Source organism: Ursus americanus, chromosome X (assembly GCF_024610735.1).
Source record: "Ursus americanus isolate L20-20 chromosome X, mUrsAme1.1.p, whole genome shotgun sequence".
Lineage (NCBI taxonomy): Eukaryota > Metazoa > Chordata > Mammalia > Carnivora > Ursidae > Ursus > Ursus americanus.
The window spans coordinates 108,290,694-108,305,870 of record NC_142164.1 but is presented as its reverse complement, the minus strand read 5'-3'; the positions used below and the strand labels follow the sequence as shown (position 1 = coordinate 108,305,870).

The 15,177-nt window shown below is 38.0% G+C and overlaps 2 protein-coding genes across 4 annotated transcripts in view; both read left to right on the top strand.

Moving 5' to 3' along the window:
* CDKL5 (cyclin dependent kinase like 5) overlaps positions 1–15,177 on the top strand; it is a 198,889-nt gene that overhangs the window by 97,509 nt on the left and 86,203 nt on the right. The gene's annotated exons all lie outside the window — the stretch shown is intronic.
* Positions 5,535–14,636, top strand: LOC123779672 (gap junction alpha-1 protein-like). The gene has a single exon (XM_045778027.2). The coding sequence runs from the start codon at positions 10,790–10,792 to the stop codon at positions 11,708–11,710; it is 921 nt and encodes a 306-aa protein (XP_045633983.1). The 5' UTR covers positions 5,535–10,789; the 3' UTR covers positions 11,711–14,636.

Genomic DNA, 15,177 nt, shown 5'->3' with positions numbered 1-15,177 from the left:
CTGGTTGTTTTATGTTTTTGACTAGTTGCAGAGATCTAGAAAAGTTGATTCTAACACTTTTGCCAGCTCATTATTTGTTTCAGTGAAAGGATGGAGTCCTAGATTTCCCTATTTTGCCATTTTCAGTGATATCACTCTGCAGATATGTGTTTTGCACATATTTTCTCCCAGTCTGTGGCATGTCTTTTCATTCTGTTAACAGTGACTTTAGCAGAGCAGAAAATTTTAATTTTAATGACAACTAATGTACCAGTTTTTTTTTCGTGGATTGTCCTTTTGGTGTTGTATCTAAAAACTCATCACCAAAGTCAAGAACACCTAGATTTTCTAGGTTACCTTTTAGAAGTTTTTTAATTTTGTATCTAGGTCTATGATCCACTTTGAGTTAGTTTCTGTTAAACTTAAAAGGTTTGTATCTAGATTCTTTATTTTGCATATGGATGTCCAGTACCATTTGTTGAAAAGACCTTTCTTCCCATTGGATTGCCTCTGCTTCTTTGTCAAAGATCAGCTGTGTTTGTGTTGAGTCTATTTTGGGGGCTCTTTTCTGTTTCACAAAATAGCTTATGGGGATTGGGATCGCATCGAATCTATAGATCAAGTTGAGAAGAATTGACATCTTAATACTGAGTTTTCTAATCCATCAACGCAGAGTATTTCTCCATTTATTTAAATCTTTGATTTCTTTCAACATAGCTATGTGATTTTTGGATGCAGATCTTGGAAAAATTGTGCTAGATTTATACTTCAGTACTTTTTTGTATGTGTAATAATGTAAGTGGTATTGTTTTAAATTTTTGTTTCCAATTATTCATTGCTGGCATATGGGAAAGCAGTTGACTTTTGTATATTACCCTGGTAAGTTGTGACTTGGATAGAATTGTTTATTAGTTCCAGGAGTTTTTCACTGTAGGTTTTTGAGATTTTCTTCATGGACAATCCTATCATCTGTGAACAAAACAGTTTATTTTTTCTCTCCCAATCTATATCCCTTTTATTTCCTTTTCTTGTCTTCTTGTATTAATTATGACTCCCAGTAAAATGTTGAATAAAAGTGGTGAGAGGGGTCATTCTTACCTTGTTCCTGAGCTTAGTGGGAAGACATGAAGTTTCTTACCATTAAGAATGATGTTAACTGTAGGGTTTTTGTAGATATTCTTTATTAAATTGAGGAAGTTCTCTCTATTCCTAGATTACTAAGAGATTTTATCACAAATGGGTGTTGGGTTTTGTCAGAACTTTTCTGCATCAGTTGATCTGATGATACAATGTCTCTATTTTACCCCACTGATGATGGTAGATTACATGAATTGATTTTAGAATGTTGAACCAGCCTTGCACACCTGGGACAAATCCCATATTGTCATGGTGTGTCATTCTTTTTATACATTGCTGTATTTGCTTTGCTAATATTTGTTGAGGATTTCTGCATCTTTGTGAGAGATATTTGTCTGTAGTTTAACTTTCTTTTAATGATTTTATCTGGTTTTGGTATTAAGCTAATTGTGACCTCATAGAGTGAGTTAAGAATTGTTCCTCCACTTCTGGAAGGAAGAGATTTTTCTGGAAGAGATTGTAGAGAATTGGTATATCTCTCCTTAAATGTTTAGAAGTCACCAATGAAACAATCTGGATATGGGACTTTTTGTTTTATAAGGTTATTATTGATTTTCTTCCATACATATAGGCCTATTCAGATTATTTGTTATCCCTTGTGTACATTTTGATAGTTTGTATCTTTCAAGGAATTGGTCCATTTACCTAAGTTACCAAATTGATAGGCATAAATTTGTTCATAATATTCCTTTATGATCCTTTTAATGTCCATGTGATTGGTAGTGATGACTCTTCTTTCATTTCCGATATTAATAATTTGTGTCTTTTCTTTTTCTTGGTTAGCCTGGCTAGAGGTTTATCAATTTTACTGATGTTTTAAAAGAGCCAACTTTTGTTTTCATTGACCCCCCCCCCCCCCACTGGGGAGTTCCTCTGTTCAATTTCATTGATTACTTCTGTAATTTTTATTATTATTTTCTTCTTATTTCTTGTTTTTAGGCTTAAGTTACTGCTCTTTGTCTTATTCCTAAGATAGAAGCATCCCTCTTTGTCTTATTTCCTAAGATAGAAGCTTAATTACTGATTTTATTTTTTTAATTTTAATTTATTTTATTAGTGATTTTAGGTCTGTTTTTTTTCCCTCATGTATGCATTCCATGCTATAAACTTTTTTCCTATACACTGCTTTTGCTGCATCACACAATTTTGTTTAGTACTCTTTTAGTTCAAAACATTTTTACATTTCTAAAGATTTCTTCTTTGACCTGTGTGCTATTTTTTTATTTTTATTTTTTTAAGTAAGTTTTATGCCCCGTGGGGGCTTGTACTCATGACCCCAAGAGCAAGAGTCGCATGCGTCACTGACTGAAGGTGCCCCAATCCATGTGTTATTTACAAGTGTCTTGCTTAATCTCTAAGTATTTTGAGATTTTCCAGCTTTATGTTCTTGATTTCTAGTTTAATTCCATTGGTTGTGAGCATATACCTTATTTATTGAGAGTGAGTGAGCACTAGAGCAGCAGGGGGGAGGGGCAAAGGGAAAGGGAGAGAGAGAATCCCAAGCAGGCTCCATGACACTGAGATCATGACCTGAGCCAAAATCAAGAGTTGGATGCTTAACTGACTGAGCCACCTGGGTGCCCTGTGAGAGTATACTTTGTATGATTTTTATGCTTCAAAATCTATTGTGTTTTATGGCCCAGAATTTGGTCTGCCTTGAGGAATGCTCCATGTAAGCTTGAGAAGAGTATGTATTATGCTTCTCTTAGAAGAGTATTACATAAATGTCTTAGTAGATCTATTTAGTTGACAATGCTGTTCAGCACCTATATCTTTACTCAACCTTTTTTTCTTTTCTTTTCTTTTCTTTTCTTTTCTTTTCTTTTCTTTTCTTTTCTTTTCTTTCTCTCTTTCTCTCTTTCTTTCTTTTTCTTTCTTTCTTTCTTTCTTTCTTTCTTTCTTTCTTTCTTTCTTTCTTTCTTTCTTTCTTTATGTAGGATGTGTCAGTGACTGAAAGGGGTGGGTGTTGAAGTCTCCAACTATAATGTTGGATTTTTGTATTTCTCCTTGCAGCTCTGTCTATATTTATCTCATGTATTTTGGTGCTCTTTTGTTTGGTGCCTGCATATTAAGGATTGTTAGGTCTTCTTGAAGAATGTATTACTTTGTAATGTCTCTCTTTGTTCCTGATGATTGCCTTGGTTCTGAAATCTGCTTTGTCTAAAATTGATATAGCTACTCCAGCTTTCTTTAGATTAGTGTTAATGTGGTATACCTTTTTGCCTTCCTTTGCTTTTGCATTCCTGTGTCTTTTTACTTAAAGTGGTTTTAAAAATCCATTCTCACAGGGGCATCTGGGTGACTCAGTTAAGCAGCAGACACTTGATTTCTGCTCAGGTCATGATCTTGGGGTTGTGGGATCGAGCCCTGCATTGGGCTCCATGTTGGGTGCGGAGCCTGCATAAGATTCTCTCTCTCCCTCACTGTCTGCCACTCTCTGCCCCCTGCTTGCCCACACGCACACTCTTTTTTTTTTTTTAAAGCCATTCGCATTTGTAATGATTTTAATGTGATTATCAATATAGTTGGGTTAATATGAACCTTTTTTTTACTTTTGTAACTTTTCTATTTGTTACTTTTTTAAAATTATTTTTAGTATTTATGTATTTATTTATTTAAAAGATCTTATTTATTCATTTGACAGAGAGAGCACAAGCAAGGGGAGTGGCTGGCAGAGGGAGAGGAAGAAGCAGGCTCCCCACTGAGCAGAGAGCTGGACACGGGGCTAGATGCCAGGACCCTGGGATTATGACCTGAGCCTAAGGCAGACGCTTAACCAACTGAGCCACCCAGGCGCCCCATTACACTTTTTTAAAAAGATTATTTATTTGAGAGAGAGCATGTGAGGAGGGAGGGGCAGAGGGAGAGGGAGAAAGAGAATCTCAAACAGAGTCCCTGCAGAGGGCGGAGCCCAACATGATGTGGGGCTCAATCCCAGGATCCTGAGATCATGATCTGGGCCCAGATCAAGAGGTGGATGCTCAACCAGTTGAGCCATCCAGGTGTCCCCCCTTTTTTCTTTTTATTGATTTTTTTGGGAGGCTAATCTCTGTACCCAATGTGGGGCTCCAACTCATGACCCTGATATCAAGGGGTCATAAGACAGCCAGGCCTCCCTTCTTCTTCTTTTTTTCTTTCTTTAGACAAAAATGTTCCCCTCTTTTTCTTCCTTTTGATTTTAACTGACCATTTTATATGATTCTGTTTTCTGTCATGTCTTAGTATGTCCATTATACTTCTTTTTTTTTTTTTTTTAAAGATTTTATTTATTTATTTGACAGAGATAGAGACAGCCAGCGAGAGAGGGAACACAAGCAGGGGGAGTGGGAGAGGAAGAAGCAGGCTCATAGCGGAGGAGCCTGATGTGGGGCTCGATCCCGGAACGCCAGGATCACGCCCTGAGCCGAAGGCAGGAGCTTAACCGCTGTGCCACCCAGGCGCCCCTTTTATACTTCTTTTAAAAAGACTTTTAGTCATTGCCCTGGAGTTTACTGCATACATTTACAACTTAGCTAAGTCCACCATTGGATAAATGTATTCTGCTTCTTAGGCACTGCGTGTACCTTAAACTAGAATTTTCCCAATTCCTCCTTCCCATCTCTCTTGTAATATTGCTGTCATTTATTTTACTTATCCATATGCTATAATCAGTGAATACATTGTTATTCTTGTTACTTTGAATGTTTATCTATTAATTAAGAATAGAAACAAGAGATTTTATTTTGCCTTCATTTATTCCTGCTCCAGTGCTCTTATTTGGTGTAGATCTGACTTTCTGGCCTGTTTAATTTTCCTTCCCTAAAGAACTTTTTAAAACAGTTCTTTCTAGCCTGGTCTACTGTTAAAAAATTCCCTCAGTTTTTGTTTATCTGAAAAAGTATTTCTCCTTCACTTTTGAAGGATAATTTCCCTGAATACTTTGTAGGTTGGTGGGTTTTCCCCCCAACACTTTAAATATTTTACTTCATGGCTTCTGAAAAAAGTTGGATGTATTTCCTGTCCTTGTTCTCTGTAGGTATCTTTTCCCCTGGTTGATATCATGATTTTATGCTTGGTTTTATGTAGTTTGAATATGATGTCGTTTAGGTGTAGTTTTTTGGATATTTATCTTGCTTGATTTGCTCTGAGCTTTTTTGATGTGTGGTTTGGTGTCATTAATTTTGGAAGGTTTTTGGCCATTATTCCTTCAAATATTTCTTTTCCTTTGTCTCATTTTTTTCCTTCTGGTAATCCGGTTATACCTTTTGTAATTGTTCTGTAGTTCTTAGATACTGTGTTCTACTTTATGAAATTTCTTTTTTCTCTTTGCATTTTTTAAAAAGATTTTATTTATTTATTTGAGAAAGAAAGATAGTAGCTAGAGAGAAAGAGACCACGGGTTGGTGAGGGGCAGGGGGCAGGGGTGAGGAGAGGGAGAAGCAGGCTCCCCTATGCGCAGGGAGCCTGATGTGGGACTGGATCCCAGGACCCTGGGATAATGACCGGAGTCGAAGGCAGACGCTTAACCGACTGAGCCACCCAGGTGCTCCTCTCTTTGCATTTAGTTTGGGAAGTTTCTATTGAAATATTTTTAAATTCACTAATTCTTTCCTTGGCCATATCCATTCTGTTGCTAAGTCCATTAAAAGCATTCATTTTGTTGTAGTGTTTTTTACTTGTAGTACTTCTTTTAATTCTTAGGATTGTGTATGCCTACATTACCAGTCTGTACTTGCATGTTGTCTACTTTTTCCATTAGAGCTCTTAACATAGTACATAGTTATTTTAAATTCCCTATCCGAGATTATTCCTGATAATCCCCAAATGTGTGCCATATCTGAGTCTTGTTCTGAAGTCTTGCTTTGTCTCCTCAGACTGCCTTTTGTCTTGCCTTTTAGCCTGCCTTTTAATGTTTTTTAAAACCCGGATAGGGGCGCCTGGGTCAGCTTCTCCTTCTCCCTCTTTCTGCTGCTCCCTCTGCTTGTGCTCTCTCTCTCTCTGCCAAGTAAATAAATAAAATCTTTTAAGAAAACCCAAAATAAACCCAGATAGGATATATCAGGTAATAGGAACTGAGGTAAATAGGCTTTTAGTGTAATGTTTTAGGTTAATTTGGCTTGAGGCTGGGCTCTTAAATGTTTGTTGTGCATGTAGGTGCCAGAGGCTTCAGTTTCCTCCAGTGTCTTTTTGTTTATTTTTTTCCCCCATTGCCTTTGTGTTTCCCTAAGAACTTCTTTTTAAATAGTTTAAATAGTCTGCTTCTTGCAACTCTTACCATTGAAATCCACTGTTACTGTACCAGAACCTTGTGACCTGGTGGTCGAGTATGGGGAAGAGGAAGTATTCTGTAGTCTTAGGACCAAATCTTAAGTCTTTCGGTGGGCCTGAGCCCTGGCCTGCAACCTTCAGAAGTATTTTTTAGCCTTTTTTCTCCCCTTCTTTTTAGGTGAAGCAAGAAGGCGAGAGGGGCTGTAGCTGGCTAATTTCCCCTCTCCCAGGACAACATGTAAGGCTCTGATAAATTTTCCCTTTGAGTGTTGGCCTTTGTTTCAAAGGCTTATTTCAAAACTGTTACTTTTTCCCTGGGTGTTTTTCAAAATGGTTACATTCCCCTTCTTCCTCAAAAGGGAGAAGATTTTTATTGGATCTTTACCCTGGGCATATTTCAAAATTGTTACTTTTTTTTTCTTTCTAACTCTTACCCAAAAGGGGAGGAGATCATTCTTGGATCTTCATGTTCAGAACCTGGTGAAGTCCTGGAGGTAAAGCCAAGAGAGTGTGGAGGGCCCTCCTAAGACTTGGTAGCTAGGAGTTCTTACTTGCAAGCCTTTGTCAAAATTACCATTTAAGTTTTCTCCCTAGGGTATTGCTCTAGTGCCTTCTGCTCCAGGTAAGCTCTTCTTGGGTGTGATGCTCTCTATTTGCCTGTCTCTCCAGATTTCAGGAGTTCGGTTTGTCTTAAGTCCTTAATTCTCTGATAAGCCTAAGGAAAGTTGATTTTCAGTGTTTTTTTTTTTTTTTTTCTCTTGCTGTAAGGATAGGAGGGACAATATTCAAGCACTTTATATATTGGGGCTGAAACCTGATGCTTTATGTTTATGTTTTAAAATTGGAAATACCTTGTCCAGTTTAAAAATAATTGTTCAGCAAGAGACTTTTAACTTCTCTATGAACGATTTGCTTAGCTGAGATGACTCATTCTTAGTTATTTTCATCCCTTTGAATCTCTGCTCTCTATATTTTCAAAGTGCTTAGCAAGAACTTTCTCAGAACAAAATATTTGAAAAACTTGCGCTTCTTGTAGTTCTAGAAAATTGTTAATAACTTTGCCCTAAATTAACTGGAATTATTGATTCCCCCCGTACTGTTTTTTATCAGATTCCTTTTAGAATCGGTGCTAAAGTAGTTTCGGGGATTATTGTCTTTAACCTTCACTCGTTATTACTTTACCCTACTTGTTTATGAAAAAGTAACTCAATTTTCTGAGGCATTTTGAAATCTCTGGAGACTAAGCACTGTTTAAATTTGAAAAAAATAATGAGAATAAATGCCTAACTCTTATGCCGCCAGTGGTTTATTTTCAATTAACCTTGAGAATGTATTAATTATAAACTGGAGATCTTGGTGACTTTAGCCTAATAGGATTACTTTCATAATCTGCATGATAAAGGACAATTTGGCTAAAATGTGTTATTCAAGCAACTGAGAAAGTACAGTGTATACTTCAAAGTCTTGTAATTTGATTACTTGCTAAAAAATTGCATTTTGGGAACCTTCAGTTCTTATCCTTGGAGAACAGTTGTAACCAACCTTGGGCAATTGAGACATTGTAAATTGCATTAACCTTGCCCTCTGTTTTTAGATTTCATTTTAAGGTTTAGTTTTCTCACTGAATCTACTGTGAGGAATAGCTGTTACAAACCAAGAAACTAATCAGCTAAATGGTATTTAAGATTGATTATTAGTTGGCAAACTCATGTTTAAGAAATATTTTTCTCTTTTAATTTTCTGAATTGTTTAAAATGAGTATCTATCTTTGGGAATTAGAAGTTTTTCAGGAGGGAGAAGTAAAATATTAACTATTATGGCTTTTATCCTAACATACTAAATAAAGTTTTAGAAATGATGAGTTCATGCTGTATTGAAAGGATTTGATTGAAAATTATTATTTTTTGCCACGTAATAATCAATTAGTTGTGGTTTGTCTTAAAGTAAGCTTCAGGGGGCCTGGCTGGCTCAGTTGTTGGAGCATGCAACTCTTGATCTCAGGGTTGTATGTTTGAGCACCATCTCGGGTGTAGAGATTACTTAAAATCTTAAAAAAAAAATGAAGATCGATTTGTCTAGCATGATTTGAATTAGAGGCAGAAACCTTTGCTTAGGCTTTTGCTTACAGACATTTCTTATAAAGAAATAGGGCTGTTGGGAGGAAATGGAGAAAGAAGAGCAGGTCTTCAGTAGGGGCACAGTTATGGGTTGTGCCCCATGCCAGCTCCCACCAACCCTGAACAGGTTAGTGGTCGGTATCTGTGTTGCTCCTCCTGAAACCTAACCCCCCCCCCCAAATCCCCAAAAGACTGGTGATACAGCAGTCTCCTAGAAGAAACCCACACGAATTGACACAGTGTATTAATATTTTAGTCTTAATAAAAAAGCTTCCATGTGTTCACATTTCACCTGAGATAGTGGTTCACGTTCAGTAAATAAGTATTTAAGTTGAGGCCTCTGTTGGCTGGATCCTGAAGCAGTTTCCTGATAAGGAGGGAACCTTAGTGCCTCTCTTTTTTTGGGGTGGGGTGGGGGAGTCCTGATCTTGCTACTTTGTGGTAACAGGGATGGCAGCTACCCTTACAAAATGTCCCTTCATTCACCACAGCATTCAGGACCACAGTGCCAGGACTGGTCATCCATTACCCTCTCTATGGGAGAGACTCTCAGGATCACCCCCATAATTCTTGACATCCTCTTCTACTTTTTGTCACACCAAAACTCACTGGCTGCCCATTTTAGCATAGAACCCTCATCCCTGTACTGCTCTGTACATTCTTCACTTGTATCCTTTCTCTTCCCCCAACCTTCCTACTGACCCCTAGAGTTCCTGAACTGCCATTAGTAATTTCTCCCTCAGCTTCAGTCTTGCCCCAGCATCACAGTGTAATCATGCTTTCTGCTCCTGGGTTTCTCTGCTGCTGGTAAGCAGATGCCTGAGGTCGCTTCCTCCAGCACCAGTCTTGGGCTGTGCTACCTCTACTTAATACCTGGTAACCAGTTTGCCTGCCTTTGAGCTCCCTGAGTGCAGTGAGTTCTCCCACCCTCAAAGCTTTGCCAATGCTGGCTTCCCTCATAGCTAACTGACTCTTTGCCTGGCTGACTCTGTACAGACTGATCTGAGTTTCCTTGAGTTAATTTCTGTCAGTACCTTTTTTTTTTTTCTTCACATCTTAGCACTTATTTAAAAATTGCAATTCTATATTCATTTAACCTTTTTCATTGATTCTAAGATGTACATTCCCCCTCACATTTCTGAAATTGAGGCACTCTTAACACTGGATGCCTTGATTGCTTTCTGAGTGGTAAATAACATAATGGTTTATCTTATAATCAATTGTGTCTTAGATTTAATAAAATACTGTACTTTTTTTTTTTTTAAGTAGGCTTCGCAGAGTTCGTTGCAGAACTTGAATTCACAACCCTGAGATCAAGACCTGAGCTGAGATCAGGAGTCAGTTAACTGACTGAGCCACCCAGTCACCCCTAAATTATTGTGCTTTTAATGATCTGTTTCCTCTAGTTAATTGTGAGTTGCTCAGGTACAGGAATTCTGTTTTACTCACCCATAGGGACCAGTGCCCAGTATAGTACCTGGTATCTAGTAGGCAATGAATAGATAATGCTCAGATGAATATCATTGTATATTTGTTCCCCCCCTTTTTAAAGTAGTCTCCACCCCAACACAGGGCTCGAACTCACAACCTTGAGATCAAGAGTTGCACGCTCTACTGACTGAGCCAGCCAGGCACCCCTATTGTTTCCTATTTGGGAAATGATGGCCCTAATAATGTTTGAAGATGAATTGGTCAATATTTACATGTGAATTTTTAATTCAGTTTCTGTGTTTCAGTCTTTATCTTTGGAGATTACTTTATTCTGGAATTGAAGGAAACCTTTAGAGGTGTTTATGTTGTACCCTCAATTTTTTTAAAAGATTTTATTTATTTATTTGACACAGAGAAAGAGAGAGAGCACACAAGCAGGGGGAGCAGCAGGCAGAGGGAGAGGGAGAAGCAGACTACCCGATGAGCAGGGAGCCTGATGGGGAACTCGATCCCAGGATCCTGGGATCATGACCTAAGCCGAAGGCAGACGCTTAACCAACTGAGCCACCCAGACGTCCCTGAGTTATTCCCTCATTTATGTAATTTGTCCCATTATTGATATATATACATCCTTATTTAAGACTATTTGCTCACCATGTATGAAAATGAATCCACATAAGCTTTTATTGGGTATCAGCAGTTGTCTTTCATTAGGAAGAAGAGTGAGGAAGGTACCAGTGGGTGTAGCCGACTTTTAAACTTTAGAAAGTTTTGAGTGCTTGAACTTACTTTTTCATTTTACTTCATCCTCCAAGGAGTGCAATCACTTGGTGTGCCTACTTCACTTCTTTTAAGCGAAAGAACAGCGAACAGGCAACATGAGTGACTGGAGTGCCTTAGGCCAACTCCTTGACAAGGTTCAAGCTTACTCCACCCCTGGAGGGAAGGTGTGGCTCTCAGTCCTTTTCATTTTCCGAATCCTGCTACTGGGGACCGCGGTTGAGTCAGCCTGGGATGATGAGCAGTTTGCCTTTCGTTGTAATACTCGGCAGCCTGGTTGTGAAAACGTCTGCTATGATAAGTCCTTCCCGATCTCTCATGTGCGCTTCTGGGTCCTGCAGATCATATTTGTGTCCGTTCCCTCACTCTTGTACCTAGTGCACGTATTCTACATGATACGCAAGGAAGAAAAGTTGAAAAAGAGAGGGGAGGAACTCAGAGTCACTCAAAACGATGGTGTCAACATGGAGGTGAACTTGCAAGAAAATGAAATCGAAATCAAGAAGTTCAAGTATAGCATTGAAGAACATTGTAAGGTGCATATGAGAAGGGGCTTGCTGCGAATCTATACCATTAGTGTCTTCTTCAAGTCTGTTTTTGAGGTGGCCTTCCTGCTGATCCAGTGGTACATCTATGGATTCAGCCTGAATGCGGTTTACACTTGCAAACGAGACCCCTGCCCGCATCAGGTTGACTGCTTCCTCTCTCGCCCCACAGAGAAAAGCATCTTCATTCTCTTCATGCTGGTGGTGTCCTTGGTGTCTCTTGCTTTGAACATCATCGAGTTATTCTATGTCTTCTTCAAGGGCATTAAGGAACATGTGAAGGATCCAGAGAATGAGCCTTACCATGATACATCTGGTCTGCCAAGCCTCTCCATTGACTCTTCATCAGCTGTTCCTCTCTCCTCCATGTCCCTTCCCAGGGACAAGGTGGTTCCTGGAAACAGAAACAGTTCTTCCTGCCGTGGTTACAGTAAACAAGGAAATGAGCCAAGCCATGCTAAACAGAGTGCATAGCAAGATCTAATAGGGCTGGCAGGAAGCACCACCTCTAACTTGCACACATAGCCTTTTGATTTCCCTGATGATAAGCAGAATTCTCGGGGGGGGGGGGAATGATAAAAGTAGCCACTGGGCAATAGTCATTGTAGACCAGCAGCCATTCTGCAAAGCCAGCGGTCATGCCAGCAGCAGCCTTAATGAATGACCTAGAGATCTAGACACATGCCTGAAAGCATTATGATTCTGCTCAGCTGTTAAACAAAAGGAAGGTACAGTGGAGAGTGTACTTTTGTTCCAGAGGAGGTGGTACTCAACAATGTCAGTTACGAGGCTTAACAGACATAAAGCATTCTTGGGTGGGGGGCGTCTGGGATAGGAGAGGAGAAAGGGGAGGGATTGGTGGAGGAACATAGTTGGTATTCAAAATGGTTGACTCGAAGAATTTACATTCTAAATAAAAGTTGCATTAGGTGGTACATAAGTAAGGACTTTTTCTCTCCCATATTTCCCAAGAACGGTTCAGTGTATATGAAAGAGTGATAGATATCTGTCATGTATTAGTACAAACGGATGCAATAAAAACTCATGAACATGATTTTAAAATAATGCAGGGTTCAAATTTGAGCCTTTCTCATGGATTTTGTGGTGTGGGCTGTATGATGTTTACATAATTCCTACTGTGAAAGTGAAACACTCTTCCCTCCCCAAAGTGCCCCCCTTTACTCAGTTTATCCTATTATGGATATTGGCTCTATTCATTGTGATCTTTTTCTTTTATAGAATGATCAGGAATGATGTCCTTTTTCTGAAATGTAATGACTAATACTTGAATGATAGATTTTTAGTTCTGTAAACAGTACTCATTAATGTGAGAAACTTAAAAGGAATGCTTAGAGCTGGACTATTAAATGTTCTTACATGAATTTTACAGTAACTGATAATTCTTGGCTTTATTTTACTTAATAAACCTTTCGTAATAAGCATTATTTTAGAACTCGTATTCTGTTAATGAGTTTGGCAAGCAGTCTTTTGGGATGGTCAGTGTTTTTGATGTTTGTACTGATGATTTTATTTGGAATGCAAGAAAGCTTTAAAGAGGTTTGAGTATTACCCATGTAACTGATGTGTTGGAAATATATACTAAAGAAGTCTAATCGTTTATTCAAATGACTTTTCTAAAACTCACAGATGGTTGGTGAAAATGCTGAGCTTCATACTTTGTTCTTGTACAACAGCTACATAAACAGTTTTGTACACTAAATGGTTTAACATTTCACATTAGACTACTGTCATGTTCAGCTTTATTAAATGCAAATGTAGACCTAGTCCATCATATAGTCTAGAAAATGTTCTTTATTTAATAAAGTTTTAAGAGAGCAACCTGCCTGTTTGCCTCCTCTGAGAGTTTCTGGCTGCGTTCATCTTTCCTAGTCTTTTGAACTCTTCATTGGTACATCTTAATCTAAGCAGAATCTACTGCAGAGTTTTAGAAATGGAATTGCAGTGATTCCATTACAGAAGGTTTTAGTATTAGCATCTTTAATTATATATAGCAGGATCACAGATACACCCACTACTTAGATGTGCAAAAAATGTAGCTTTTTTTTTCTTTTAACTGATTGATCTACTCTTCATCAGAAGCTTCTACCCACCCCACAGGGCGGAAGGAAGGAGAAGACGGGGACAACTGAAATGTTAAACCTGCCAATGAACAGCATCTTGCTCTGACAGTTTAAACAGTCTCATTTGTAAAACCTAGTCTCTTGGCTCATTACAGTCTTTCAGATTTCCTTCTTACAAACTGTTTTGTGAGGAATAAGCACAGTTACTTACTAATGGGATGTGTGTTTCTATGGGGCACTGCAAAACCTCTGAAATCTTGGATTGGATACTGCCATGCTCACTTCCTGTTTCACACTGATATTCACATATTGTTTGTTTGATTTTGTTAAAATTTTTATCTTGAGATGATTACAGATTTACATGCAATGGTAAGAAATAATTGATTCCATATATCTCTCAACTAATTACTCCCAATGGTAACATCTTGCATAACTAGTAGAATATCATAACCAGAAAACTGACATTGATACAAGCTATTGACCTTATTCATATTTCACCAGTTTTACATGCACTCATATATACATACATGCGCATGCACGTGTGTAGTTTTTATCACTCGTGTAGATTCATGTGACCACCACAGTCAAGATACAGAACAGTTTTATGACAAGGATCCCTTGTGCTGTTGAAAGCCACAGTTGCACCCCTCCATTCCCCTCTCCCTAACTCTTTGCAGCTACGAATCTGTTCATCTCTTTAATTTTGTCGTTTCAAGAATACTATTCAAATGGAATGGTACGGTGGTACCTTTTGAGATTGGCTTTTTTCTCAGCAAAACTCCCTTGAGACCCATCCAAGTTTTTGTATGAACCAATAGGTTTTTGTTTTTGTTTTTGTTTTTAACTGCTGAGTTAAAACAGTGGCAGTACCACTGTTTATTCACCTGTTGAAGGACCTTTAGGTTATTTCCAGGTTTAGCTATTACAAATAAAGCCGTATGAACATTTGTGTACAGGTCTTTTTGTCAACAGAAGTTTTCATTTCTCTACAATAAATGCTCAAGAGTGTAACTGCTGAGTTGTATAAGAAACTGGCATGTTCTTTTTCCAGAGTGGTTTACATTCCCATCAATAATGTATGAGTGATCTCGTTTCTCTACATGGTCACCAGCATTTGGTATTATCAGTGTTTTTATTTTAGCCATTGTAATAGGTATGTCGATGATCTCATTGTAGTTTAAACTTGCATTTTTCTAATGGCTAATAATGTTTCGCATCTTTTCGTGTGCTTAATTGGGATCTGTATTATCCTCTTCAGTGAGGTATCTGTTTCTTCTGTCCATTTTCTAATTGGATTCTTTATTTTATTAATATTTAATATTACTCCTTACTATTTAAGGAGTTTATATATATATAAATCCTTTGTTGGATATGCTTGTAGCTTGTTTTTCATCGCTTAATAAGGTCTTCCACAGAGCAAATTATTTCAGTTTTGATAAGGTCATTTATCAGTTTTTCCTTTTATGGATTGTGTTTTTGGTGGTAATTACGTCTAAGAACTTTTTGTCTAGTCCTATATCCTAAAGATTTTCTTCTTTGTTTTCTAAAAGTTTCATAGATTTAAGTAAAAGTAAATCCATGATCTTGCATTTAGGTCCATGATCCATTTTGAATTAATTTTTGTGTAAGTTGTGAGATTTTAGGTTGAGGCATTTCTTGTCTCATCTCTTCTCATCTTGTCTCATCTCTTCTTTCTTGGCTATGGAGTCCAGTTGCTGTAGCACCACCATTTGTAGAAAAGTCTCTCCCTCAATTGAATTGCTTTTGCAGGCAAAAATCAGTTAGGTGTATTTGTGTAGTCCTGTTGATCTGTGTGTTTATCCCTCTGCCAGTATCATACTGTCTTGATTACTGTTTTGT

Coding starts and splice junctions, on each gene's coding strand:
- LOC123779672 (XM_045778027.2), top strand. CDS start 10,790: ATGAGTGACTGGAGTGCCTTAGGCCAACTCCTTGACAAGGTTCAAGCT.